Source organism: Chionomys nivalis, chromosome 16, assembly GCF_950005125.1.
Source record: "Chionomys nivalis chromosome 16, mChiNiv1.1, whole genome shotgun sequence".
In the NCBI taxonomy this organism is placed as follows: Eukaryota; Metazoa; Chordata; class Mammalia; order Rodentia; family Cricetidae; genus Chionomys; species Chionomys nivalis.
The window spans coordinates 50,816,561-50,843,702 of NC_080101.1; the positions used below are offsets into that span (position 1 = coordinate 50,816,561).

Genomic DNA, 27,142 nt, shown 5'->3' on the forward strand with positions numbered 1-27,142 from the left:
TAGGCTCCTTACATTAAAAATCCTATGTGACATTTCAGCTCAACTATGACATTTTGGTCAGCCTTTAATATTCTGAAATCATCTGATTATAGTTTTGCTGGGAGAGTCTGGAAAATGAAATTAAGATTTTTTATTCTTGTTTCATAAGTAGAGTACAATTCTAGGATAGAGTACAGTTCCCTCTAGGATTGTCCTGTAGACTTTTAAACTTAACGCATATACGTGGGAAATGCTATGAAACAGTAGGTACTAGTTTGGGTGTGTGTGTTTTGTAATTCTTTCCTTTCCGGGCTTTTAGAATACTAAATGTTTTTATAGAGAGTTCAGGAACACATAGAACACCACAGACTCATTGGATTACAATTCACTTAATCATACTCTCAGAGACTGAAGTCCAAGATGAAGGAGCGGGTAGGGGCGTTTTCTGGAAGTGCCTGTCTCCTGGCTCTGACTCTGTCCTCACAGAACCTTTCCTCTACTGCCCCCCCCCTCATTTCTCTCCACCCCCTTTTTGAGGCACTGAGGATCAAACCCTGGGCCTCCCGCCAGGCCAGTTTTCTCTGCACTGAGCCGCATGGCCAGCCCTCCTGAGACTAGTCCTCCTCATCAGCCTCCTTCAAGTTCCCCTCTCCTAACAGGTCATACTTGGGAACTGGGGATTCGATATGTAAATTTGGAGGGGAAAAGTTTAATCTGTATCACATGGTAAAGAATGGTGAAGAAAAACAGTCTTCTGAAATGGCATTCGTTCCTCAGATTAAATTACAGTTGACATTTAAAATTTTTTTTATCATATTTCCTCTGTGTCTCGAAGCTCTGAGATCACATCATGGAAAACAACCTTTTCAGTTCTTGTTAAAGAAAATTAAGTCAGAGTTGGGAAACACAGATGCTTACACAGACAATCAGGCACACAGCAAATAATAACCATCATTTCTTAAGTCCTGTGTGCCAGGGCTTACCCAGGGGGTTCTATGGGCTGTATGGGTTATCTTTTTTTAACCTGCCGGACAACTCAATAAGGCAAAGTTTAACTTTCTCCATTTGTGATTTATGAAATGTTTTATGCAGCTTTATAATCCAGGCAAACAAAAATCAATATCAGGTCAAACATTTACTGACAGTAAATGATAGGGAAAATTTATTTTACTATAATTTTTAGTAGACATATAATTTTACCCTTTATTAAAGATGAAAAAATTTGTAGTAGTGATGAGATGGGTGTGCTGGTCTCTTTTTACATATAGAGTTCAAGCTTGGGTGACTATCCGGCACTGCAGTATAAAGAGCATCTTCAAGTTTTGGGAGTTGATAGATATTTTATAATGATCAGTGCTGAGAACCCCACTTTGCAACATAGTACAAAATGGCAGAAATATGTTCAGTCACATTTTAGTACTTCTGCCCTGGTCCCAAGCTAAAGCTGCTTAGCTATTTTTGTTTGTTTGTTTTTAGTGAAACTCTAACACTAATTTTTAAAATCAAACACTAGAAAACAACAAAATCCAAAGAGACATGAATTTGATAGTTACATGCTAGGGAGTGAAGGTAGGAAAATGTTAAAAAAAATCTTTGTTTTCTATAATTAAACCATTGCTACTATAAGAACAACAAACCTCATATATATTATTAAAATGTTGCAGTTCATAGAAAACAGTATTCTCAAATCTGAGTGGACAGAAACCTGGAAAATATATATATATTGGTGAACTACTGGCAATTAGGAAAAACAAAACAAAAATGCTTGGGTCAGGTAAGTCTTGCTATCAGACTGCATTCAGAACAGTCATACAGTAGGGATGATAATACTAACTATGCTGGTTGAGTTATCTCTCTAGCCCTGTCAATGTAGTCTTGATGATCGTGTCCACAATGGCTATGGATGTTGACCATTTTAAATATGTTTATTAACTACTTTTATTCGTTCTTTCGAATATCATTAAATTTATTTGCCCATTAGTTAGATAATTTGTTGTTTTAATGTTTAATTTTTCTAGTTTTTTTATTATAGAGTCTAGATACTAACTCCTAATACGTCACAGATTTTTTCTGTTCCTCCAGCTGTGTCTTCAGTCAAGGGTGCTTCCTGCTCTGTGAAGATGCGATTCAGTCTTACTCTGTCCTATTGTCAATTCTTGCTCTTATTTCGCGAGGCTTGGGGTCCTTTTCGGAAAGTCCTTGCCTGTGCCTGTGCTTTGATTTTTCTTCCTACATTCTATTAATTTCAAAGATCTTACTGCTGTGGCCTTGTGAGCTTATTTCTGGGTCCTCTGGTCTGACCTATTCGTATACAGGTGTGTTTTATGCAAGGGGTGTGCTGCCTTTGCTATCATGGCTCTGTAGTGTGATTTGGAATTGGGTGACATTTAGGTAGTTTGCATTTTTTTTGCCAATATAAATGGTCTTATAATAAATATTTTTGTGAGAAGACCTAGTTTTAAATGACAAGTGCTTTAGTTTCAGACGACATGACAACTAGTGACTATACTTCTGAGACTTGACTTCCCAACTATAAAATGTCTATTTCATGCAAATATGCTCTACTTAGAAACATAAGATCATAATATCGTGGGCCAGGCTTTATCATTAAGAGTTAGAAACATGTTTTGTTTTGTTTTAGACACCGTTATCTGTAATGAAGATCACGATAGAAGAGAAGATACCACGAAGCCTTCTTGTACCACTGGATCTGGATTAGAATTTTTTAAAAGAAAGTTAAAATTATTTACTTTCATTTTAGTGTTCCAATTTCATAATATTTATTTGGTTTTGGTATTAGGGACTGAATATGGGACTTCATGAGTGTTAGATAAACACTATGTCCCTGAACTCTATCCCCATATTCTTTTCTCTAAGTAGACTCAGAGAGTAGAAATTAATTCAGTGCTAAACTGCAGGATAAACTAATATTCATTCTCGTATTTCCCCCTATTTTTGTATCTGAAAAAGAGTAGCTAACCAAGAGCCTTCATCATTCATAATGAAATATACTAAATGCAACTTTGCCTTGTCAGTTTTTGGCATCATAATCTATGTAACTGATTTAGTTGCAGACATCCTCCTGTCTGTTAGTTATTTCCACGACGGACAATATGTTTTTGGTGTTTTAACACTAAGCTTTGTGCTTTGTGGAACACTCATAGTCCAGTGTTTTAGCTATTCGTGGTTGAAGGATGACTTAAAGAAAACAAGACAAGAAAATGAGCATCCTTTTCTTCTACTCCATTGCTTGCAAGGAGGAGTTTTTACAAGGTGAGTGTGTCTGTTTAATTCCCAGCACTGTTATTTTATCCAAGCAGAAGGTCCATTTTTGAAATTTGTATAGTCAAATGTGCAAAGTTCTCTATTTGCAAGTAGGTACATATTACTTGCTTTCAGCCTTCAGTTTTTACGTGCATCTTAGTTAAACTCTTAAACCTTTTCTGGATTCGTTAGCAGAGCCTCCTCTTTCTGATGCTGACCCCCCCCAGTTACCAGTGGTGTGAATGAGGGGCTCAAAAGTCTCTGGTGTAGATGGATCTTACGGTTGATCTATGACCAACTTCCTGAGGAACTGACACACTGTTTTCCATTGTGGTTGCACAAGTTGGCTCTCCCACCAGCAATGGATGAGAGTTTCCCTTTCCCCACACCCTTGCCAGCATGTGCTTATAGTGGTATATTATTTGTATTTTAATAAATAAAACTTGCCTGAAGATCAGTGCAAAGCAACCAAACTAGTCAGCCGTACAGGCCTGGCAATGGTTGCACACACCTTCAATTCCAGAAGCCACATTAGTTAGCTATAGAGGCCAGGTGGTGGTGGTGCATGCCTTAATCCCAGCACTGGAGAGGAATATAAAATGGGAGGAGACAGGTATCATACTCAGTCTTAGGATTCATGGAGGCAGGATTGCCCATTTTCGGTCTGAGGTAGAGGTACGAGCTAGTGGCTTTGCTTTTCTGGCCTTCAGGTTGAACCTAGATACCTGTCTCTGGGTTTTTATTATTTGTGCTATCATTTGTTTTTATTGATATTGGTCATTCTTACTGGTAAAAAATGAAATCTCAAAATACTTTTAATTTGCATTACTTGATAGCTAAAGAACACTGAACATGTCTTTAAGTGTTTCTTAGCCATTCATGTTTTGTCTTTTGAGACCCTCTGTTTAGTTCTGTACTTCATTTTAAAATTTTTTTTTTTTTGCTTTCTTCATGGTTTGTTTTTCAGTTCTTTATATACTTTGGATATTAACCCTCTATCAGATGTATAATTTGTAAGGTCCCTTTCTCTTTCTGTAGCCTCTGCTTTACTCAAACGATGTGTTCAATATTTGCCATACAGAGATTTTTAGCTTCACGAGGTCCCATTTATTAGTTGTTGATCTTTATGCCTGTGCTATCAGTATCCTGTTCAGAAAGACCTTCCCTGTGCTAATGAGTTCAATCCTATTTCCCAATTTCTTTTCTATCAGATTCAGTGTATCTGATCTTATGTTTGGGTCTTTGATCCATTTGCAGTTAAGTTTTGTGCAGGGCGATGAATAGGGGTTTATTTGCATTCTTTTCCATGCAGCTGCCTTCAGTTTGACCAGCACCATTTGCTGAAGATGCCATTTTTCCTTCAGAGTGCCTTTTTGGTTTCTTTGTCAAAAATTAGGTATCTATAGGTACATGAACTTTTATTTGGGTCTTCAGTTTGAGTCCATCAATCAGTATGTCTGGTTTTATCCCAATACCATGCTGTTTTATTACTTATAGCTCTGTAGTATAATTTAAAATCTGGCACTGTCATCCCTCCAGACATTATTTTATTATTCAAGGTTGTCTTAGTTATCTTTTTTTATGTGTTTCTATATAAAGATGAAAATTGTTTACTTTCTGGGGAGAATCATACTGTAATTTTGGTGAAGGTTGTGTTGATCTGTAGAATGATTTTGGTAGAATGGTCATTTTCACATAGTAATCTTACCAATTTATGAACATGGGAGGTCTTTCTATATTGTGATATATTCAATTTCTTTCTTCAATGTCTTAAACTTTTAATTATACAAGTCTTTCACTTGTTTCATTAACATTATCCCAAGATGTATATATTTTTGAGGCTATGAGCTGCTTCTCTGCTTTCTTTCTCAGTTTGTCATTTGTATAAAGGAAAGCTACTGAGTTTTCTATAGCCTGCTATTTTGCTGAAAGTTTATCAGTTGTAGAAATTTCCTGGTGGAGCTTTTAAGATTTTGAAATATATAAAATCATATAATCTGATCAAGATACTTTGACTTCTTCCTTTCCAATTTGTATCCCTTTGATCTCCCCCACTTGTCTTATTGTTCTAGCTAAGACTTCAATTACTATATTGCATGGGTAAGGAGAGAGTGGACAACCTTGTCTTGTTCCTGCTTTTAGTGGAAATGTTCTGTGTTTCTCTCTGTTTAGATTGATGCTGCCTGCGGGCTTGCTGTAAATTGTCTTTATTATGCTCCTTGTATATCCTTGACATCTCTAGTTTCTTCAGGACTTTTATCATGGAGGGATGTTGGATTTTTGTCAAGGCCTTTTCTGCATCTAATGAGAATGATATATTTTTACCTTTCAGTCTGTTTATGTAGTGGACTGTGCTTATTGATTTAGGTATGCTAAACTATCCCTGCATCTCTGGGATGAAACCCATGGTGTATAATCTTTTTGATGTGTTCTTGGATTCAGTTTGGAAACTTTTAAAATTGGGAATCTTTGCTTCTATGGCACAAGGGATATTAGTCTATAATTGTTTTGGTTGGGTCTTTGAGTGATTTTGGTATCAGGGTAATAGTGGCCTAATAGAAAGAATTATGAAGCCGGGCGGTGGTGGCACACGCCTTTAATCCCAGCACTCGGGAGGCAGAGGCAGGCGGATCTCTGTGAGTTCGAGGTCAGCCTGGTCTACAAGAGCTAGTGCCAGGACAGGAACCAAAAGCTACGGAGAAACCCTGTCTCGAAAAATTAAAAAAAAAAAAAAAGAAAAAAAGAAAAAGAAAAAAGAAATATCCCTTCAGTTTCTTTATTTGTAGAATAAATCAAAGAGTATTTGAGTTAATTATTCTTTGACGGTCTAATAGAATTCTGCATTGAATCAGTCTGGCCTTGGACCTTTTGGGGTTTTGAGAATTTTAATTACTGCTTCTGTTTCACTAGAGGTTATGTGTCTTTTTAAATTGCTTATTTGATCTTGATTTAACCTTGTTGGGATGGATATATATATATATATATATATATATATATATATATATATTCACCAATTTCTTTTTGGTTTTACAGTTTGCCTCTCTCCTCCTCTTCAATTCTCTCCCGTGGTCCCCATGGTCCCAATTTACTCAGGAGATCTTGTCTTTTACTACTTCTCATGTTGATTAGATTAATGTATGTCTCTCTTAGGTCCTCATTGTTATCTAGATTCTCTGGGGTTATGATTTGTAGGTTAGTTTCCTTTGCTTTATATTTAAAAACCACTGATGAGTGAGTACATATGATAATTGTCTTTCTGTCTGGGTCACCTCACTCAATATGATGTTTCTAGCTCCATCCATTTGCCTGCAAATTTCAAGATGTCATTATTTTTCTCTGCTGTGTAGTACTCCACTGTGTAAATGTACCACATTTTCCTTATTCATTTTTTGGTCAAGGGGCATTTAGGTTGTTTCCCTCACTAATTTTTTTCAACTATGAACTTTCTTATTAAAACTGCTTTCACTGTGTCCCATATACTTGGGTATGTTGTATTTTCAATTTAATTCAATTTTAAAATTTTATTTCCATCCTCATTTCTGTCTTGATTTTTTTCAAGAATTTTCCAGTTTTAATCCACAGTGCTCAGATAGGATGCAGGATGTTATTTCAAGTTTCTTTTATCTGCTGAGATTTGCTTTGTGCTCAAGTATGTGGTCAGTTTTGAAGAAAGTTCCATGAGGTGCTGAAAAGAAGTTATATTCTTTCGTATTTGGGTGAAATGTTCTATAATATCTGTCAGGTTTATTTGATTTATGAAGTCAGTTATCTCCCACATTTTTCTGTTTAGTTTTTGTCTTGTTGACCTCTCAGTTGGCAAGAGTGGGGTATAAAAGTCTCTCATTGCCGGGCGGTGGTGGTGCACGCCTTTAATCCCAGCACTTGGGAGGCAGAGGCAGGCATCCAGATCTCTGTGAGTTCGAGGCCAACCTCACAAGATCTACAAGAGCTAGTGCCAGGACAGGCTCCAAAGCCACAGAAAAACCCTGACTGGGGGGGAAGAAAAGAAGTCTCTCACTATCAGCATGTGAGGGTCCATATGTAATTTAAGCTGTAGTAGTGTTTCTTCTATGCACTTGGGTGCTCCATGTTTGGTGTACACATATTTATAATTCCATTATCCTGTTGGCAGATTTTTTCCATAGTTTTATAGTATATAGTTTTCTTCTCTATCTTTTGTGATTAGTTTTCATTTGAAGTCTATGTTTTCTGTTAAAAACACATAAGTGGCTATACTTGCTTGCTTTTGGGGCCCATTTACTTGGAATATATTTGTCCATCCTTAAACCTCAAAGTGATGTCTATTCTTGATGTTAAGAAGTGTTTCTTGGATAAAGCAGAATGATAAATCCTGTTTTCTAATCCAATTTGTTAATCTGTGTTTTTTGTTTGGGGAATTGATACCATTAATATTGGGCATCCATCAATGAATAGTGTTTATTGATTTCTGATCTTTTTCGTTATGGTACTTTTTTTCTTCTGTTTTTAATTCTGTCCTGACATTTATCAGTTCTGTCTTCTTGGTTGTTTTTATCCTCTTCAGACTGAAGTTTCTTTTAGTGCTGTCTGTAGAGCTGGATTGGTAGGTAGACATTGCTTACATTTGGTTTTATCATGGAATGTTTTTCATTCTTTGTCAAATGTGATAGTTTTGCTGGCTATAGTAGTCTCAGCTGGCATCCAAAGTCTTTTAGAATTTGTAGAACATTTTTACAGGCCCCTCTGGCTTTTAGAGTTTCCATTGAGAAGCCGGATGCTATTCTAATAGGCCTTCATTTATATGTTACTTTTTTTTTTCTTCTTTTTTTTTAATATTTATTTATTTATTATGTATACAATATTCTGTCTGTGTGTATGTCTGCAGGCCAGATGAAGGCACCAGAGCCCTCTACAGATGGTTGTGAGCCACCATATGGTCGCTGGGAATTGAACTCAGGACCTTTGGAAGAGCAGGCAATGCTCTTAACCTCTGAGCCATCTCTCCAGCCCACTTGTTTTTTTTTCTCTTGCAGCGTTAGCTTCTATTTAACAGTGAGAACTCCATTTTGTTCTAGTTTGTTCTACTCTGAACTATTACCCACAATTTCCTGAGGCTGGGCTCTAACCCCCAACCACATTGTACAGGTGTCTAAAGGTCAAATCACAAATATTTAATCCTCTTCTGAGTGGTTTGCCAAGAGTAGTGTGGGCTGCCAAACCACACAACTCCCTGGCAGGCTGGAAGTGTACCACTGTGGAAAATCCCCACCACTCATCCCATATTACATTATGATTGGATGGTACTCAGGAACTGTCTCTTTGTGGGGTTTTCCCCTTAAAACCAGCTGCTGCCCTCGTCTCAGGGACGTGACCCCTGCTGCCTCCCTATAAGTTTTTCTAAATAAATTTTTGGCTTGCTCAAACCTGATCTTTTGGGGTGTATTAATTCCAGATTCGTGGACCCCAATAATAGCTTTTCATTGTTGTTTGACCATTTAGTGTTGATTATTGTGTACCATGGGGACTTTTCTGTTCCTGTTTATTTGGTGTTTTATATACTTCTTGGACCTTAATAGGTGCCTCCTTCTTTAGGTTGGGGAAATTTTCTTTTATGATTTTGTTAAAAATATTTTATTTTGACATGGATTTCTTCTCTTTACTCCATCCCTATAGATTTGGTCTTTTCATAGTGTCCCAGATTTCCTGGGTGTTTTGAACCTGAATTTTTCTGAGTTCTCAATATCCTCTAACTTGTTTTCAACACCCAAGATTTTCTCTTCAATGACTTGTACTTTGTTGGTGTCTTAGCCAGTGTTTCATTGTTATGAAGAGACACTGTAACCATCATAACTCTTATAAAGGAACACATTTAACTGGGACTTGCTTACAGTTTCAGAGGTTTTATCTATTATCTATTCATGGTGGGGAACTTGGCAGCACTTGGCAGATGTGGTAACTGAGAGTTCTACATTTAGATCTAAAGGTAGCAGGAAGAGAGAGAGCACTGGGGCTGGCTTGGACTTTTGAAACCCCAACACCCACCCGCAGTGGCACACTTTCTCCAATGAGTCCACACCTCCTAATCCCCCTCAAGTAGAGCCACTGCTGCCTGCCAAACATTCAAATAGCTGAGCCTCTGGGGGCCATTCTTATTTAAACCATCATGGTTGGTAAGTTTACCCCTGGGGTTTTTGTTTGCAATCCCAGAATATTTACTTGTTTTATTTCAGTTTGGTTTTCTTTGGTGATTCTTTTTTTTTTTTCCGTTAAATTCTACTCTCATGTTTTGAATTGATTTCATTCTTTTATTCAACTATCTGTGTTTTCACAGACTTCATTAAGGGATTTATTCATATTCTCACTAAGCTCCTTGAATATATTCTTAATTACAATTTTGTCTTGTATTTCAGCTAGATTGCCGCTTTCAAGGCTTGTTGTAATAAGCTTACTGTTCTGGTGTAGGCATCTTGTCTTGGCTATTCATGCCTGTGCTTTTGCATTCAGGTCTAGGATCTTGGGTTATGATGTTTGATGTGTTTCTTCATGTTGATATCTGGTCTTGCTATTGTTGTTTGGGTGTTCTGATTTTCGATTGTTGCTCTGTGGATCCTAGGCAAATGTCGTAGCTATCTGGGCCTTGGGAGAGAGTGCTTCAGCGAGTTGGTGAATGACAGAGAGGAAATGAGATGGGAGGGGCAGTAGGAGAGAGCTTGGGGTAGGGATTGGGTCAACACCAGGAGGGAGTTCCCAGGAAATGGAGGTATGGGGGAGGAGGGGCTCTGGCTGGCAGATTGTAGTAGGGCAAAGGGTAAGTCTGGAGCAACAGAGATGAATGGGTAGGGTCAGCCTGGGTCAGTCCCAAAAGGTGGAGTCCCCAGGGAATGGAGATGAGGTGGGAGGAGGGCTCCTACAGGGGCTGCTACAGGACTGAGTGCGCGCCTAGAGATATTGTAACCAACGTTGTTATTCTTTAATCCAAACAGACATAACCATTTTTTATAGCTAAGCAGTCAGATGAGCAAAGGTACAAAGGTTCTGTATTTGAAAATAGCACAAAGGTTACTTGCTCTTTGCTCTTGCTGTTTGTGTGAATCATTGCTGTATTGCCAGAAATTTCCAGATTCATTAATATGGTATTTTCATTTAATAGGTATTTTACTGTGTTTAAGAGAGACAAAATATGCAACGAGGAATTTTTTGGCTTTACGGAAGCTGAAAAGACAGTATTCTAGTCTGTTCTGGAGGTGCACATTCTCATTAGATGCAAAGGAATGGAGTAGAGGTTAGTGCTGGTACGCAAACAGATCTATAGTAGGTAAGATGTAATGCATGGTACCCATAACCAATAAGAATTATATAGCTATGCTAGGTCAAAAGATGTAAGGATCACACTTTGAGAGGCTTGTTTTTATGTTAATATTTTTCATTAATGTGCAATATACTGTGTTTCATTAAGTAATTTTCATACATGTTTATCATTATACTTTGCTCACACTCATTTGCCCTTCTGTTATCCCTCTTGTCCCTCTTCCTCATCTTCTCCCACCAATCTTATTTCTTATTTCTGTTTTCATGACTTTTCTATGTTTCGACTTTCCATGTATGGGAGAACACTTGTGATATTTGTCTTTTCCCCACCTTTTTTACATCCTTTGTCTTTCAATCCTTTTCATCTTTGACCCCTTTCTCCCCTTGACTAGTACCCCTTCTTTCTTCATGTCATACTATCTAGGGTTCGTTATATTAGACAAAATATGACACTTTTATTTCTTGAGTTTGGTTTCTTTTGCTTACATTACGGTCTCCAATTCCATCTATTTTCTTGCAAGTGGTACAGTTTCATTCTTTATACTGAGTAAAATGACAAAGGTCATGAAAGGCATCTGTGTTTATGTCTCTTTACACACCTAAGAAACTTGAGAAGGTCCACAGGAAACAAATAACAGTGACTCGTGGTTGTGGAGGAGGGTGAGGGTCAAGCAGTAGGATCAGGAGTGGGGTGGAGATTAGTCACAACGCAGCTTTAAAAAATGATGTCCAGTGTTTGTCTGTGTAAACAGCTAAATGACGCAGAGAAAGAAAAACCACTGAATTATGTTGGCTGTTAGTGAAAAACAAGTAACAAAAGTTCCTTCATTTGTTAATCTCTATTTTTGTAATCCCTTAGTCTAGGAAGTGGAAGACCCCTGAGACAAGTAGTGAGAAGTGGGTAAAAGTAGATCAGTTTGTTAAATCCACAGGTTTGTCTGGGCTAAGTATGGAAAATGTGGCATTTCCTGAATTGTAGGGCCATTTCCTTAAAAAATAAGAATAAACGGTGTTTGTGTTAGTAGATGGATGATAAGGAATATTTCCATGAATTATTTATTAGGTATATGTGCCTATTGCTTCTAAGTATGATATGTCTTATTTAACATGGCATACAGATATAGAAGTGTTATTCTATCGTGCCAACTCTTTCTTTCTTTTTTTTTGGGACAGGATTTCTCTGTGGAACAGCCCTGTCTGTTCTGGAACTTGCTCTGTAGACCAGGCTGGCATTGAACTCACAGAGATCCACCTTCCTCTGCCTCCCAAGTGCTGGGATTAATGGTGTGAGCCACCACCGCCTGTGTTATGATATCATGATGAGTTGGTTCTTATGTCATTATAACATTCCCTTCTTATTCTTATTAGTCCTCACCTAGTCTTGTTTTGTCTGGGATGTCAGTATAGGCAGATCAACTTTTTTTGTGTGATTTCCTTTGAAACTATTTGTGTGTTTTTTTTTTTTTTTTTTTTTTTTTTTTTTGGTTTTTCAAGACAGGGTTTCTCTGTGGTTTTGGAGCCTATCCTGGAACTAGCTCTTGTAGACCAGGCTGGTCTCGAACTCACAGAGATCCGCCTGCTTCTGCCCCCCAAGTGCTGGGATTAAAGGCGTGCGCCACCACCGCCCAGCAACTATTTGTGTTTTATGTGCAAGTATTTTGCTAGTCCCATGAATTTGCATCTTTTAAAAAAGATTTATTTATTTTTATTTTATGTGTATGCATGTTTTGCCTACATTATGTCTATGTTCTGCATGCACGCTGTTCCTGCAGAGGCCAGACCAAGGTGTTGGATCCCCTGGAACTGTAGTTATTGTTGTGAGTTGTCATGAAGGTACAGAGAATTGAATTTGGTCCTCTGATGAGTTGCCAGTGCTTTTAATCTTTAAGCTATTTTTCCTTCCCTGATCTTTTTTTTTTTTAAATCAAATCTGACAGCCTCTTTAAGTTGAAGTGTTTAACCTATTTCTGTTTATTGTAATTATTAATATGGTGTTCCTCTGGCTTACCTTATTTCTGATGAGAAATCAACTAATGTTTTTGTTGTTTGTGTAGAAGATAAGATGTCTTTTTTCTATATATTGAACTCTGAGCAATCAAGAATGATGTGGCCCTGAATGTGTGTCTTTGTCTATATTATTTCTGTCTGGGTTCATTAAACTTCATGGATCTGTAAACTGCTGTTTTGATGTTGAGGAAATGTATTTTTACCAATATTTTGTCAGATCGACTTTCCTGTTTTCATTTCCTTTTCTTCTGGAATTTGAATTCTACATAGTGTTTTGAAGTTCATCTCATAGGTCCTCACCTCCCTGCCCTTTTTTTTTCCTACTTGATTTCATTTGGTTTCTATTGAGCTATTACCTTTGTCTGATGAGGCTCATGTAACATTTAAAATAATCTGTGTAAAAGACTAGGTGGCTTGTGAGTAAAAATAATTCACAACTTACAGTTCTAGAGGCTGTGAATTCTAAGACTAAGGTCCTGGCAGGTTACAATCTAGTGAAGTTGTCTTGTTTTAATGCTCTGAAGAGACACCATGACCACAGCAACTTTTATAAAAGAAAGCATTTATCTGGGGCTGGCTTACAGTTTAGAGGTTTGGTCTTTTATCACCTTGGCAGGAAACACGGCAGCACACAGGTAGACATGGTGTTAGAGGAGAAGCTGAGAGTTCTACATCTGGATCCACAGGCAGCAGGAGGAGGACCACTGGGCCGTGCTTGGGTTTTTAAACTTCAAAGCCCACCCCTGTAGCCGCCTCGACGGGTTACTCTGTCTAGGGTTTGTAACCCGCCTGGCTGGCCAGTTATTCCAGGGTCACGGAGAGGCACCACCTGAAAGGCATAGGCTGATGAGAAGAAGGAGGCTAAGCGTATTTGTCAAAGCCTCAGTTTATTAGGGTCATGGTTACAGCTTATATAGCCCCTGAATAGCTTGGGGGGCTGGGGCACGGGATCTTGCCACGTGGTCCACAGAGTCTGAGAGGTTACGATGGGTCGGGTCACGATTCCTTGGTCGGGAAGTCACAAGGTGACACACCTAGTTGCCTAGATAGTTTGGAATGTGAGGCAGGTTCTGCTAAGAGATAACTCTCTATTAACAGTTAATTTGGGTGTGGGATAGGCTTGGTCAATAAGACTATTCTCAATACAATTGAGAAGTGAAGCCCTCTGCAAAAACTCCTCACGGCGGTGCTTCCTGTAAATTTTGGGGGGACACGGCTCCTGACACACCCCCAGTGACACGTCCTCCAACAAGGTCACACCTAATCCTTTTAAATAGTGCCACTCCCTAAATACTTAAAGCTATAGGGACCATTCTCATTCAAACTACTACAGAGGTCCTGTTTTCTCATTCTTAGGAGTTGCTTTCTAGTTGTCTAGCTAGCTGGTAAGAAGGTAAGACACTATTTGGGGTCTTATTAATAGGGTATCAATCCCATCATTTAATTATTTCTGAAACACTCTCCCCCATACATTACATGGAAATTAGTTTTCAATATATATGAATTTTCGGAAACACAAATATTCAAGTTATAGGACCCATCTTTAGTTCAATGATCTGTTTGGTTTTGGCTAAATTTGCTGTTAATTCTATCCAGTTAATTTTGATTTTGTGTATTTTACTTGTAGAAGAGTTCAAGTAAACACTCTATTCAAGGTCCATGTGTCTGCTCTACATTTCCAGCCTTTCACCTCTGTTATCTTCATAGACTTAACACAGTTCTCACGCTTTAGTGTTTGATCAGTGTCGTGTGTCACTGCGTTTCTTTTAACCGATGTTTCCTGTAACTGCTCTCCCTCTTTGTTTTCAGTTACATTTCCTCGTTGGCTGTATGTCAAGTAATTCTTTTCATAGTGTGACTATTACAAGGTGACTGATACCTTGCAAAGACATTGGTTTCTTTCAAAGCAACAGCCAAATTACAGGCAAATTTCCTAGATATTTTACTGAAGCTTGGTTGAGGATTAGCTCAGGCAAATCTCTTTTGTTTTTCGCCCATGGTAAAATCTCTTCATTTTGAGTTAGACTTTATACTTCTACACGGTGACATTTTCTGGGACTTGGGGGATTTCTGAGATACTTGTCTGTCACTTCTACTTTGGTGAGAGTCAGATTCTAAGCTCTTCTTTGATGTAAGCCAGCTGGTAAAATCTCTAGGGGTTCCATTCACTTGTTTTCTCCTGTTTCTCAAAGTCTTACCCCATGTGTGCAGGGCTGAAGAATAGGCAAAGGCTTGAGGAAAGTAAGCATAGATTTGGGGTTCTTTAGCAATGGCGTCCTCTTTTCTGAAATGGCCTGAATTTCTAACTACTCTGTAGATTCTCACTCAGATTTCCCATCAGGACATTTTGATTAGTCTTGAGCTGTATCTGCTTTGTGTCATTTGGACTGTGGATACCTTCAGAGCAAAAACCGAGTAACCATGCAGTGCAGCTCACACAACGCCCTTGGGTTCCTTCCTGATTTTCGTTGTTTTTCTTTTTCTCACTAGTAAGTGTGTGCTTCCCAGAATCCATCTGTTGTCACTAGGAAAGTTTGCCTGATAACAGCAATTCATTCCCGGAAAAAAGACCAGATACTTATTTTTTTCCCTCAAATGAAAGAATATATGGGGATAAAGTATGCTAAGAAAGCACTGTGTTTCTTTTTCTTGGGCTTATTGACTATTTGTTCCATAAACTGAAATAATGGAATACCAGTCAGGAAATTATACTCAAATCTTCCTGTCTATGAAACTAACCTCAAATAAACAAAGATTTATGTAAAATTTCCATGAACCATTACACTACTGAGCCAAGCTCCTCCATCACATCCCTGGAAGTGTAAGCAGCTTATCCACTCTGTTTCCCAGGAACTTACACAGCACTTGACACGGTCTGCTTGGGCATCTTCCATATTGTAGATCACGTGACACACAGCCCACTGACCAGAAGGAAGATGATGAAGAACTCCAGCTTTCAATTCTGGATGCTGAGCAAAGAGAGGTTAGAACTGGGCAGAATCTGGATCTGAATCCAAACATTTTGATGTTGTTAGAGTTTTTGCCTCTGTCAGTACCCCCCCCATTGCTGGGATTGAAAATACTCCAACAAAATCTATTAAAGAGAGAAAGGTTTATTTTGGCCCACAATTCAAGGTGTAATCCATCATTGTGGGGAATTCAAGGAAGTAGGAACCTCAAACAGCTGGCCTCATTGCATCTACAAGGAGGAACAGCAAGTGATGGATGCCTGCTAGTTTAGTTAAGCTCTTCATTTTATAGAGTCCAGTATCCCCTGCTCAGGGAATAGCCTGGCCACGGGTAAGCTGAATCTTTCTACACCAATTGACCACTTTAAGATAATCCCACAGTCATGCCCAGATGCCCCACTCCCAGGTGAGTCTAGATTCTGCCAAATAGGCCATTAACGCTAACCATGGGAACATCTACCTGTCTTTCTATCATCTATCTATCTATCTATCTATCTATCTATCTATCTATCTATCTATCTATCACCTACCTACCTACCTACCTACCTACCTACCTATCTGTTGATACAGATGTGGTCTCACTGTCACCTGGAGCTCAAGTGATCCTCCTGGATATGTATGCATATACCATGCCTCCATGTGCATGCTACCACATTTGTCTGAGTTTCTACTCTTAACACTGACATTTTCTTCTTTACCACTCTTTGTTGCTTGTGCTAATTAGGCTTTCTATGTGTAATGGATAATATTTATGCAGTTTTTATGTTTTTAAATAGTATTTAACCTACTGGTTTATAAACCACTTCAGAAATAGGAAGCAGATATTTCCTGTTGTGCTAGATACCCAGAAGAGACTCAAGTAAAGCTTTCTATTATAGGTAATGTTAATTTTTCTCCATGCTATACTTTCACAGTGTGGTATTTTTATTCTAATGGTTTTTTATTTCTTCTGCCTTTTATTGTAGCTGGTGGTATATATGCTTGATACACCTATTGAAGTGTAAGATCATTGAGGATGGAGACCATGTAGTTGTCATTGCTGTTGACATTTTCCCTACCCTGGCATCTAGCCCACAGTGAATATAATTCATAGATGTGACAACCAAGTAGAAACTTAAGTAAAGTTAAGGAGCCAACTATGAAAACATATTGGGTTTAGAAGGGTCCTAGGTAGATGTAGTAGTGAAGATGGAGGCCTTTAAGTTGTGAGAAGTAGCAAGGATGCACTGGAGCTGGTGGGGAAGTAGAAAGACAGTGATGCTCGTGTGTGTGGAGGCAGTCATGATACCTTAGAAGATATGGAAGAATTTGGGGGTTTAGGTCTGCTGGAAATCATTGGAGCATTTTGGCTAGAGGAATGCCATATGAATTATATTTAAAGGGTTCAAAATAGATGTTAAGAGAATAGGTTAGATGAGGGGCCAGAAGAGAATCAGGGTGGTCAAGATGGCTCAGAAGGTAAAGGTGCTTGCTGCCACAAGCTGGACAACTTGAGACGGATTTTTTGAACACATATGGCAGAGAGAACCCATTCCCCAAAGCTACTTTCTGAACTCCACATATATGCTGTGTCACACCCCTCCCCGAAAGACTAAATAGGATCAGGAAGAACAATTATGGAACTAGTGAGATAATCTGGGTCAGGGGTTGACTGATTAACTTGGGGATGGAGGTCACATCATAAGTGGTATGAAGTGGTTTAGAGTCTGGATATATTTGACATTAAAATGCAGGAAATTTGGAAACAACTTTTACGGGCTCTGCAAATTTCCCATAGTTTTGGATTAGACAGCATTGTAACTATGTACATATCATGTAAATCTATATCTTTATCATCTCTATATAAATTTATGTCCTTATCTCTATTCCTCTATAATTTTATCTATCTATGTCTCTATATTTGTCTCTCTGTGTATCTACTTTTTTTAATCTGTGAAGAAACTGATGGCAGATAATGAATTCTAAGTCTGGAAATAGTGTCTTGGTTGTCTTTCTCCTAGCCTCAGATTGCCTCTAAATAAGTGTCAACTTTTTTTTTTTTTTTGAATCTTATCTGTAGGCTGGTAGCCAGTATTTATCTAAAAGTTCTTTCAGAAGAAGGGCCTGAGCAGGGCCACTTTAAGAGTCTTTGAGGGGCTTTGTTGTGGTTATTTTGTTTTCCTTTTGTGTTTCTACTTTGAAAATGCTCAGCAATCCCTTGTTGTCATTAATGATTTACTAAATTAAATGGAAAAAGATTCAATCTCCTTTTCAGCCTTCACGTTCTGTTAGGAAATTTTCTCTGTTGTAGTTAAGATAATCTGATAAACACTTCTTTTAGGGTTTTTATTGCTCTAAAAGACACCATGACCATGGTAACTCATAAAGAAAGCATTTAATTGGGGCAGCTACTTACACTTTCAGAGGTTCAGTCCATTATCCTCATGGCGGGGAGCAGCATGCAGGCAGACGTGGTACTGGAAAGGCAGCTGAGAGCTCTGCATCTTACAGGCAACAGGAAGTTGACTGAGACACTGGACTGTACCCTGAGCGTAGCAAACCTCAAAGCCCATCTCCGCAGTGACTCATTTCCTCCAACAAGGCCATGCCCACACAACAAAGGCACACCTCCTAATAGTGCCACTCCCTGTGAGATTCTAGGGACCAATTACATTCAAACCACCACACCACTAAATTATAATTTGTCTTTTGGGATGCAGTGGTTAAGGATCTGTGTGTGGACTTTCTGTCGGCCCACTCTTCTTTGTAGAAGTGTTTGTAATCATTTACATTTTGCAGCCTTAGCTTTCTCAACTGACGATTTTAAAAATGAGATATGATCATCTGTGCTTAATACACACATCACTGAGCCGTTAAATTTCATGAGGTCCGAATCCGAGTGAAGCCCATGAAGGGAGTATAGAGCACCCACACTGAAGAGGGTCTGTGGAAAAGTCCTTACTTACATATTGTTCAATATGTGTATAAATACACATCATAAAGATGCGTAAGTGCAGAGAGTAAGAGAAAAAGATAAGAAGACCTGTTGCAAGGTAGGATGCCTTCAGATAATGGTAAACAATGATATGAATATACAACAGTTTGTATATTTTAAAAAACTAGAAGGATTTTTGTGTATTTTCACTATAAAATAATAAATATTTAAAATGATAGACATCTTTAACTTGATTTAAACTTTGAACATGTACATGTTTTGAAATATCCATATCTTATACATATGCATAATTTTATCTTTCATATGTTAATTAAAATGAATTTAGTGTCTAAAAGTCTGTGACTGAAGAGAAATACCCATGTTTATTTTCTAGGTATTGGTTTGCCTTGAGACAGGGTTACCAGGTGGTTTTCAAACCCAGCAGCAGAACGAGTGATTTCTCGGAGGAGCAAATGGACCCTCACAAAGAAGCTATAGACATAGCCACCGACTTGAGCATGCTCAGGCTGTTTGAGGCCTACCTGGAAAGCTGCCCACAGCTCATTCTTCAGCTCTACGCCTTTCTGGAGCGGGGCCAGGCAACTTTAAGTCAGTGTAAGTCTTTCTTAATACCCCCGGCTAGGTATGCCGCCGCAATCTTATTATACCTTTATAAATCTCAGGACTGTTTTTGAATTTTTTAATTACTAATTGAAATGAAATTCAGCAACATGTTTCAAATATTACAAAATGTGTGAAGGTATAATCTCTATTTGTGTTCCTGCTGTTCCCTCCCTTGTCTGCCCAGAGGGAACTTCTGCTGTTGGTCACTAGATCATCCTTCAGTGAGCCTGGAAAAGTGTACGCTATCTTTTCTTTTCTTCTTCCCTTAAGAGAAAGAAGACAGCATTTGGCTTTTTGTTTTGTTTTCACCTGCACATCCTGCAGTGTGCAGGGAGGGTTCCCTCCTTCTCCTTACTACACGCATCATGGTACAAATGGCAGATGAACCACAGTTTACCAGCCTCTGTCATTTATGCTAATTTAGGCTGTCTGGAGACAACTGAGTATTAAATGATGCGACAAGTAAACTTTTGCATCTTTATGGTGTGATTATGTCGTTATGTTTATTGCTTTTTCTTTTGCTCTTTTCTAAAATTTATGCAATATGTCTTGAATACAGTTTCCTCTCTCCCATTCCCAGTTTACCCCTCCCATCTAGATCCACTCCCTTTCTGCCTCCCCCCTAGAAAGCAGACAAGCATCTAAGGGATAATAATAATAAAATAAAACCCAAACAAATCAGAATAGGACAAAATAAACAAATAGAGAGGAAAGGGCACAAGAAGCAGATATAGACACAGAAACCCACCAGTTTGCATGCTCAGTAATACCATTAAAACACAAAACCAGAAGCCATAATATATGTACAAAAGACCTGTAATGTGATAGATAGACAGATAGATAAAAAGTTAAAAATGAAAAAAGAAAGAAAAAGCCCCGAAATGGCGATATGAGACAAAGATTCTCCAGAGATGCCACTGAGCCCATTTTCTGTTGGCATTTACTGATGGGCATGCAGCCTACGCTTAAGAGTAGTTTCTGTCCTCAGAGAGACTTCCTTGGAGAAAACTAAATTTTCATTTGCAAGGGATTATCAAATGGAGATAGTTTCTTGGTAGGAGTGGATGAGCATGTTCACTTCTTATCTATTACTTTTTTTCTTAAGGGAAGAATTTAAAGAGTTTATTAAAAATAAAAGGTGGGTAGTGGTGATGCATGCCTTTAATCCCAGCACTTGCAAGGCAGAGGCAGAGGCAGAGGCAGAGGCAGAGGCAGAGGCAGAGGCAGAGGCAGAGGCAGAGGCAGAGGCAGAGGCAGAGGCAGAGGCAGAGGCAGAGGCAGAGGCAGAGGCAGAGGCAGAGGCAGAGGCAGAGGCAGAGGCAGAGGCAGAGGCAGAGGCAGAGGCAGGTGGATCTCTGAGTTCAATGCCAGCCTGGCCTACAGAGCAAGTTCCAGGACAGCCAGAGATACAAAGAGAAATACTGTTCCAAAAACAAAAAATAAAAAGGAATAAATGGAGAGAGAGAGAGAGAGAGAGAGAGAGAGAGAGAGAGAGAGAAAGGGAGAGAGAGAGAGAGAGCAATAGAGAATGTGACTAAATTTTTATAGACATTTAGACCAGGTGAACAATTTAAATAGACCTATAAGTCGTGAGGAGATAGAAGCTGTCATAAAGAACCTCCCAACCAAAGAAAGCCTAGGACCAGATGGTTTTAATGCAGAATTTTATCAGAACTTCCAAGAAGAACTGATACCTATACTCCTTAAGGTGTAGGAGGTGTTTCACATAATAGAAACAAAAAAGTCATTGCCAAACTCCTTTTATGAAGCTACAGTTACCCTGATACCCAAACCACACAAAGACCCAACCAAGAAAGACCAATCTCGCTCATGAACATAGATGCAAAAATTCTCAATAAAATTCTGGCAAACCAAATCCAAGAACACATCAAAAAATTATCCATTACGATCAAGTAGGCTTCATCCCAGAGATGCAGGGCTGGTTCAACATATGAAATCTATCAATATAATCCATCATATAAATAAACTGAAAGAAAAAGAACACATGATCATTTCATTAGATGCTGAAAAAGCATTTGACAAAATTCAAGACCCCTTTATGATAAAGGTCTTGGAGAGGTTAAGGATACAAGGATCATACCTAAATGTAATAAAAGCAATATATAGCAAGCCAACAGCTAATATCAAATTAAATGAAGAGAAACTCAAAGTCATTCCACTAAAATCAGGAACAAGACAAGGCTGTCCACTCTCACCATATCTCTTCAACATAGTGCTTGAAGTTCTAGCAATGGCAATAAGACAACATAAGGGGATCAAGAGGATTCGAATCAGAAAGGAAGAAGTCAAACTTTTGTTATTTGCAGATGATATGATAGTGTACACTAGTGACCCCCAAAATTCTACCAAAGAACTCCTACAGCTGATAAATACCTTCAGTGATGTGGTAGGTTACAGGATCAACTCAAAAAAATCAGTAGCCCTCCTATACACAAAATATAGAGAAGCAGAGAGGGAAATCAGAGAAACTTCACCTTTTATGATAGCCACAAATAGCATAAAGTATCTTGGGATAACTCTAACCAAGGAAGTGAAAGATCTATTTGACAAGAATTTTAAGGCTTTGAAGAAAGAAATTGAAGAGGACATCAGAAAATGGAAAGATCTCCCATGCTCTTGGGTTGGGAGGATCAACATAGTAAAAATGGCAATTCTACCAAAGACATTTAGAATAAAACATACAGCTCTTAGAAGAGTCTTTTCAGAGATTTATTTTTTTTTTTGAGACAGGGTTTCTCTGTACCTTTGGAGCCTGTCCTGGAACTAGCTCTTGTAGACCAGGCTGACCTCGAACTCATAGAGATCCGCCTGCCTCTGCCTCCCAAGTGCTGGGATTAAAGGCGTGCGCCACCACCACTGGGCTTTTCAGAGAAATTTTAATGACATAGAAAACATTTATGTGATCAAATTTAATCAAAAACTGTTTATAAGGTTTTTAGTCAGCGTACTCTTTTTTTACAAACACACACACACACACATACACACACAAGTGTTATTTTATGTATGTGGTGCTCCGCCTGCAGACCTGAAGAGGACACAAGTTCTCATTACAGATGGTTGTGAGCCACCATGTGGTTTCTGGGAATTGAAGTCAGAATCTCTGAAAGAACAGCCAGTGCTCTTTACCTTTGAGCCACCTCTCCAGCGCCTCCGTCAGTATATTCTTAAGGATACAAATACCTGACTAGAAAGAAACATTTGTATGAAAGTGTGCCAAAATATTAAGTATGGCTGCTATTGGTAGTGGAATTTTAATGATTTTTTCATTTTTTAATGTTTTTTAGACATTATTTGATAATGATAAATATATAAAATATATTTAATATAATTAAATAAATATATTTAAGTAACATTTATATTTAATTATAATATATTCAATTTATATATTAATAATTAATATAATTAAATATATATTTAATATAACTAATAAATATAAAATGATATTTTATTTGAAATATAAAAATGTCATGTTGCCATAAAGAATATCATGCATGATGACCAAATGTGCTTGATCCCAAAGCTACTGGATTAGTGTAACACACTCAATTCAATAAATGTAATATATTATATAAGTAGGCTTAAGGAGGAGATGCAGGAAGATTGCAAAATGTTCAACATGCCTTCATGATGAAAGTCCTGAAGAGATTATGAATGAATGGCTCATACCTCAAAATGTAAAAAAACCATATACAAGACACCTATGGCCAATATTAAACTAATAGAAAAACTGAAAGCATCACCTCTAAAATTGGGAATGAGACAATGATGCCTACTCTCATCTCTCTTATTCAATACAGAGTTTAAAGTCCTTGTTATATAAACAAAAGAAAGACATAAAAGAGATAGACATATGGAGGGAGGAAGTTCAGTTGTCCCTACTTGCAGCTGCATAATTCGTACTTACAGACTCCATAGACTCGACCATAAAGCTTGCAGACTTAATAAAGTGCTTTCAGTATAACTGTGGTACATAAGATCAATATACAAAAACCAGTACTGTTCATATACTTACAGATAACTCACAGAGAAAGAAATTAGAGAAAATATTCCATTTATAATAGCTCACAAAAATAAAGTACCTGGGAATAAGCCCAATCAAGGAAGGGAAAACCTCTACAGTGAAAATTTCGAGACTTTGGAAAAAAAAAAAACAAAGAAGATACTAGGTAATGGAAAAATTATCTATGTTCCTGGCTTGGCAGACTCAATGTTGTAAAAATGGCTGTGTTATTGTGTTAGCAAAAGTAATCTACAGATTCAATGTGGTTTCCATCTAAATTTCAGTGTCATTCTTCCTATAACTAGTAAAAATAATCTAAGAATTCTTATGGATCCCCTAAAGTCCACAAAACAAATAGCAGTGAAATAACGAGGACTCCCACACCTGGAGGTATTATAACATCTGCACTCAGATCATACAGTAAAGCTGTAGTGACAAAGGCAGCCTTGGGCTGATAGAAAAACAGACAGGTAGACCAATGGAACAGAATAGACGGTCTGGGATAAACCCATAAGCTGTGGCTGCCTGATTGTGGACAAAGTTTTCTAAAACATGCTACGGTGTTGGCTTGGCCTAATAGTGCTCCCCAAAGAACCACAGCTATCTAAAAACAACCCCAATATCAGGTATGAGGAACCCTCTTTCCAAGTTGTTGGTCTGGGAAGTCCAAAAGACTCCCCAGACAATATAGGTTATTGCTGTTGACCTTGTTTGCCTCCCAGAGGTAGAAGTTAAGGTACTATTTCTGAAGGCAGCAGGCACTTTTGACAAAAGACCAGGAATTCCAGGCTGGATCTGACTTGAAAGCGCCCCCAACCCCCCACCGAGAACTAGCTTTCATAGCACTGAACTTGTTATGCAAGCTTCCAAGGGAGGGAAGCAGCTAATAATCCTGCCCAGCTATAACACTATCAACTACGACAACCAGGATGGCATGACAGTCCTAAGGTCTCTAAGGCCACCTCAGTGGGAGGAAAAGCATGCATTTTCTACCAAGGACCTCAAGGAGAACTTGCCTCTGCCTCTTTACTAAGCCATCATAATTCCTAACAGTATTTTAAATATTTGTCCTTGTACCCATATATAGCTCTTACCCCTCATCAAAGACACTTCTCTTTAGAATAGAGAATAGAATCAGTAGATAAGAGGCTGTTACAGAACATCACAACCCCGTTATAGAACAAGTGATTGTGAGATGCCCGACCCAGCTGATACATCTACAACACAACTCCCACACCCAAGGCTCAGGGGACATTGCAGAAGCACGGGCAGGTTCTTCTAAGAACCAGAGGTCCAGGAAGTCTGCTGTGAGATATGTTTCCTAGAAATGACGTCAAGGGAGGTCTCACCCACGGTACCTCAACAGTAGGGCTCCCTAAACAAAGCCCAAAGAAGTATAACAGCAGTAGACATGTTAGCGTGGAAGGGAGCTCTCACAGGGTCCCACCCATGACAAGGAACTAAGGAATTCTGGGACTGGGAGAAATAGTCTTTCCCAGGGATGAGACCACTAACTGGTTATCTAATAATACTAAGTAATCAGTTCTGAATTTATATACATATAAGCAACACTAAATAAGGCTCCATCCATAGCAAAGAATGACAAGAAACTAAGGAATTCTGGGACTGGGGTTGCAGATCAGTGACCTGGGGACCTGAAGAAAGTGACTGCTGGTTTTTTTTTCTGGTTTCTAGAACTTTTACTATGAGCATGTGTTAATTTGGAAACTAAAGCCAGGCATGGTGGTGCACACTTGTAATCCCAGCAACTCAGAAGCCTTAATGCTATGAATGAGTTCAAAACCACTCTGGGCTACACAGTGATATTTTGTTTCACAAAAAACACAAAAACAACCAAACAAAACAAACAAAGAAATCGCGCAAATACAAAAATATATACCTGGCCTGGAAAGAGGGATCAGCAGATAGGAACACTTACTGCTCTTGCACAGGACCAGGTTCAGGTTTCAGAAGCCAAACGATGACTCCCAGTTATCTCTAACTTTAGTTCCAGGAGATCCAGTGCCTTCTCCTGGCCTCCATGGGCATCAGGCACATGCAGGCAAAAAGCACCTGTAGGTGAAAGATTTTTAAACAATTTTGAAATGTCACTGGAAAGTTTAGAGGAAAGTGATATTTTAATTAAACAAGAGGAGAAAATGAATACAGATTCATTGTATTTTGTGCCAAAATCAAGAGAGGAGAATCTGTGCTTATAAGGCCCTGCCTTAGCACAGGTTTATTTAGCAAAGGTTTTATTTACTGAATCTATTCAAGATTATTCTAAAGCAGTATGATATAGTTCATTAACGTATTAACTTTCAGAAGTTTGAGTTTCAAATCTCAGTTCTGTGAATCTATAGTTGCATGTTAAGAATCGAGTAATAAATTTCTTCCAACCTTGACTCCCCTAATGATATGTGGAGATATCAAAGTCTACCTCCAGCAAATTAGATACATCAACTGCCTGATGTGTTGGCGTGTCTACACTGCCAAAGCATGCACGGCACGAGTTAATTTACTATTGTCATTACTGTTCTTCCTGATACCACTGTTACCATTCATAGGCCAATCTGTCTTTTGTGTTTTCCTTTGCAGATGCGGTCATCATGGTTTCCTGCTGTGCTATTTCTTGGTCAACAGTCGATTATCAAATAGCTTTAAGGAAATCATTACCTGATAAAAATCACCTCAGTGGACTGTGGCCCAAACTCACATATCTCTTCTATAAGCTGTTCACCTTGCTGTCGTGGATGCTGAGTGTGGTGCTTCTGCTCTTCGTGGATGTGAAGGTTGCTTTGTTCCTGCTGTCATTTCTTTGGATCATAGGTTTCATTTGGGCATTTATAAAGCAAACTCAGTTTTGTAATTCTCTACATATGGAATTCTTATATAGGACTGTTGTTGGATTCATCCTTGTGTTTACGTTTTTTAATATCAAGGGACAGAATACCAAATGTCCGATGTCTTGCTATTATACTGTAAGGGTGCTGGGCACCCTGGGCATCTTGACTGTGTTTTGGGCTTATCCTCTCTCTATTTTTAATTCAGACTATTTTATCCCTATCAGCGCCGCCATAGTTCTCGCTCTTTTCCTTGGGATTATTTTTCTTACTGTTTATTATGGGGTTTTTCACCCAAACAGAAATGTAAAAACACAGCACGATGAAACTGATGGAAAACCAGCCCAGAGAGATTGTAGACTGAGATATTTTCTAATGGACTAAGTTATGAATCTATGAGAAATGTTTTATTTTTGTTTCATTAACTAGTAAAGAAAACATCTGTTATATGTTTGTGTTGTTTGTTATGTTTGCCACCTTTGACATTAAGTGAGTTATGGTACATGGTGAGAGCATAATATTTTATTATTTAAAATATTTCTTCTTTATGCTGCTGAGGATTAAGCCCAGAGCCTTGTACACGCTACACAAGTATTTCAGCACTGAGTAGCACTCCCAGCCATCTCGATGGTTTCTAAAGTCTTGAGTATTGTGGTACTTTCTTTCTGTCTGATAGTGTATGTACATACATTCAGACAAATATTCATACACACGCAGAAATAAAAAAAATCTTTAAAATGGTTTCTTTATTCATTTCTGGAGGCATAATGTTTGTGTATAACCTATATACTTTCGTAGCATTTTCATGGTCTATGTTCATTGGTGATAAATTTCTTCCTTCCTTCCTGCCTTCCTTCCTTCCTTCCTTTTTTTTTTGGTTTTTCGAGACAGGGTTTCTTTGTAGCTTTGGAGCCTGTCCTGGAACTAGCTCCTTTTTATCCCTCTATCTGATAATGTTTTTATTTTTTTCTTCATTCTTGTACATTCATACACACACAAACACACACATACATACACATATATGTTAGCCCTGTGGATATTATCTTATACATCTCTGAATCATATATAGAAAACATATTTATAAATCTCTCTCTGCATTACCTAGACTGGCTTTGAACTCATGATCCCCCTGCTTAGCTTGTGAGTTCTGGGATTGCAGTTGCTTACCGTCAAGCTGAAATTGTGTGTGATTTCCTTTTCTTTCTTTAGAAAAAAATTCCCAGATACAGAATTT

The 27,142-nt window shown here is 38.3% G+C and overlaps 1 protein-coding gene across 2 annotated transcripts in view; it reads left to right on the forward strand.

The window, feature by feature from the left end:
• Xkr9 (XK related 9) overlaps positions 1-26,628 on the forward strand; it is a 30,467-nt gene extending 3,839 nt beyond the window's left edge. For both annotated transcript variants that reach the window (XM_057790904.1, XM_057790905.1), the window contains 3 exons: positions 2,621-3,252; positions 18,815-19,035; positions 25,664-26,628. In XM_057790904.1, coding sequence (XP_057646887.1) covers positions 2,981-3,252; positions 18,815-19,035; positions 25,664-26,292 — 1,122 coding nt within the window. In that variant the 5' untranslated portion in view covers positions 2,621-2,980 and the 3' untranslated portion in view covers positions 26,293-26,628. The remainder of the gene's footprint in view (positions 1-2,620; positions 3,253-18,814; positions 19,036-25,663) is intronic.
• Positions 26,629-27,142: the final 514 nt, after the last annotated feature.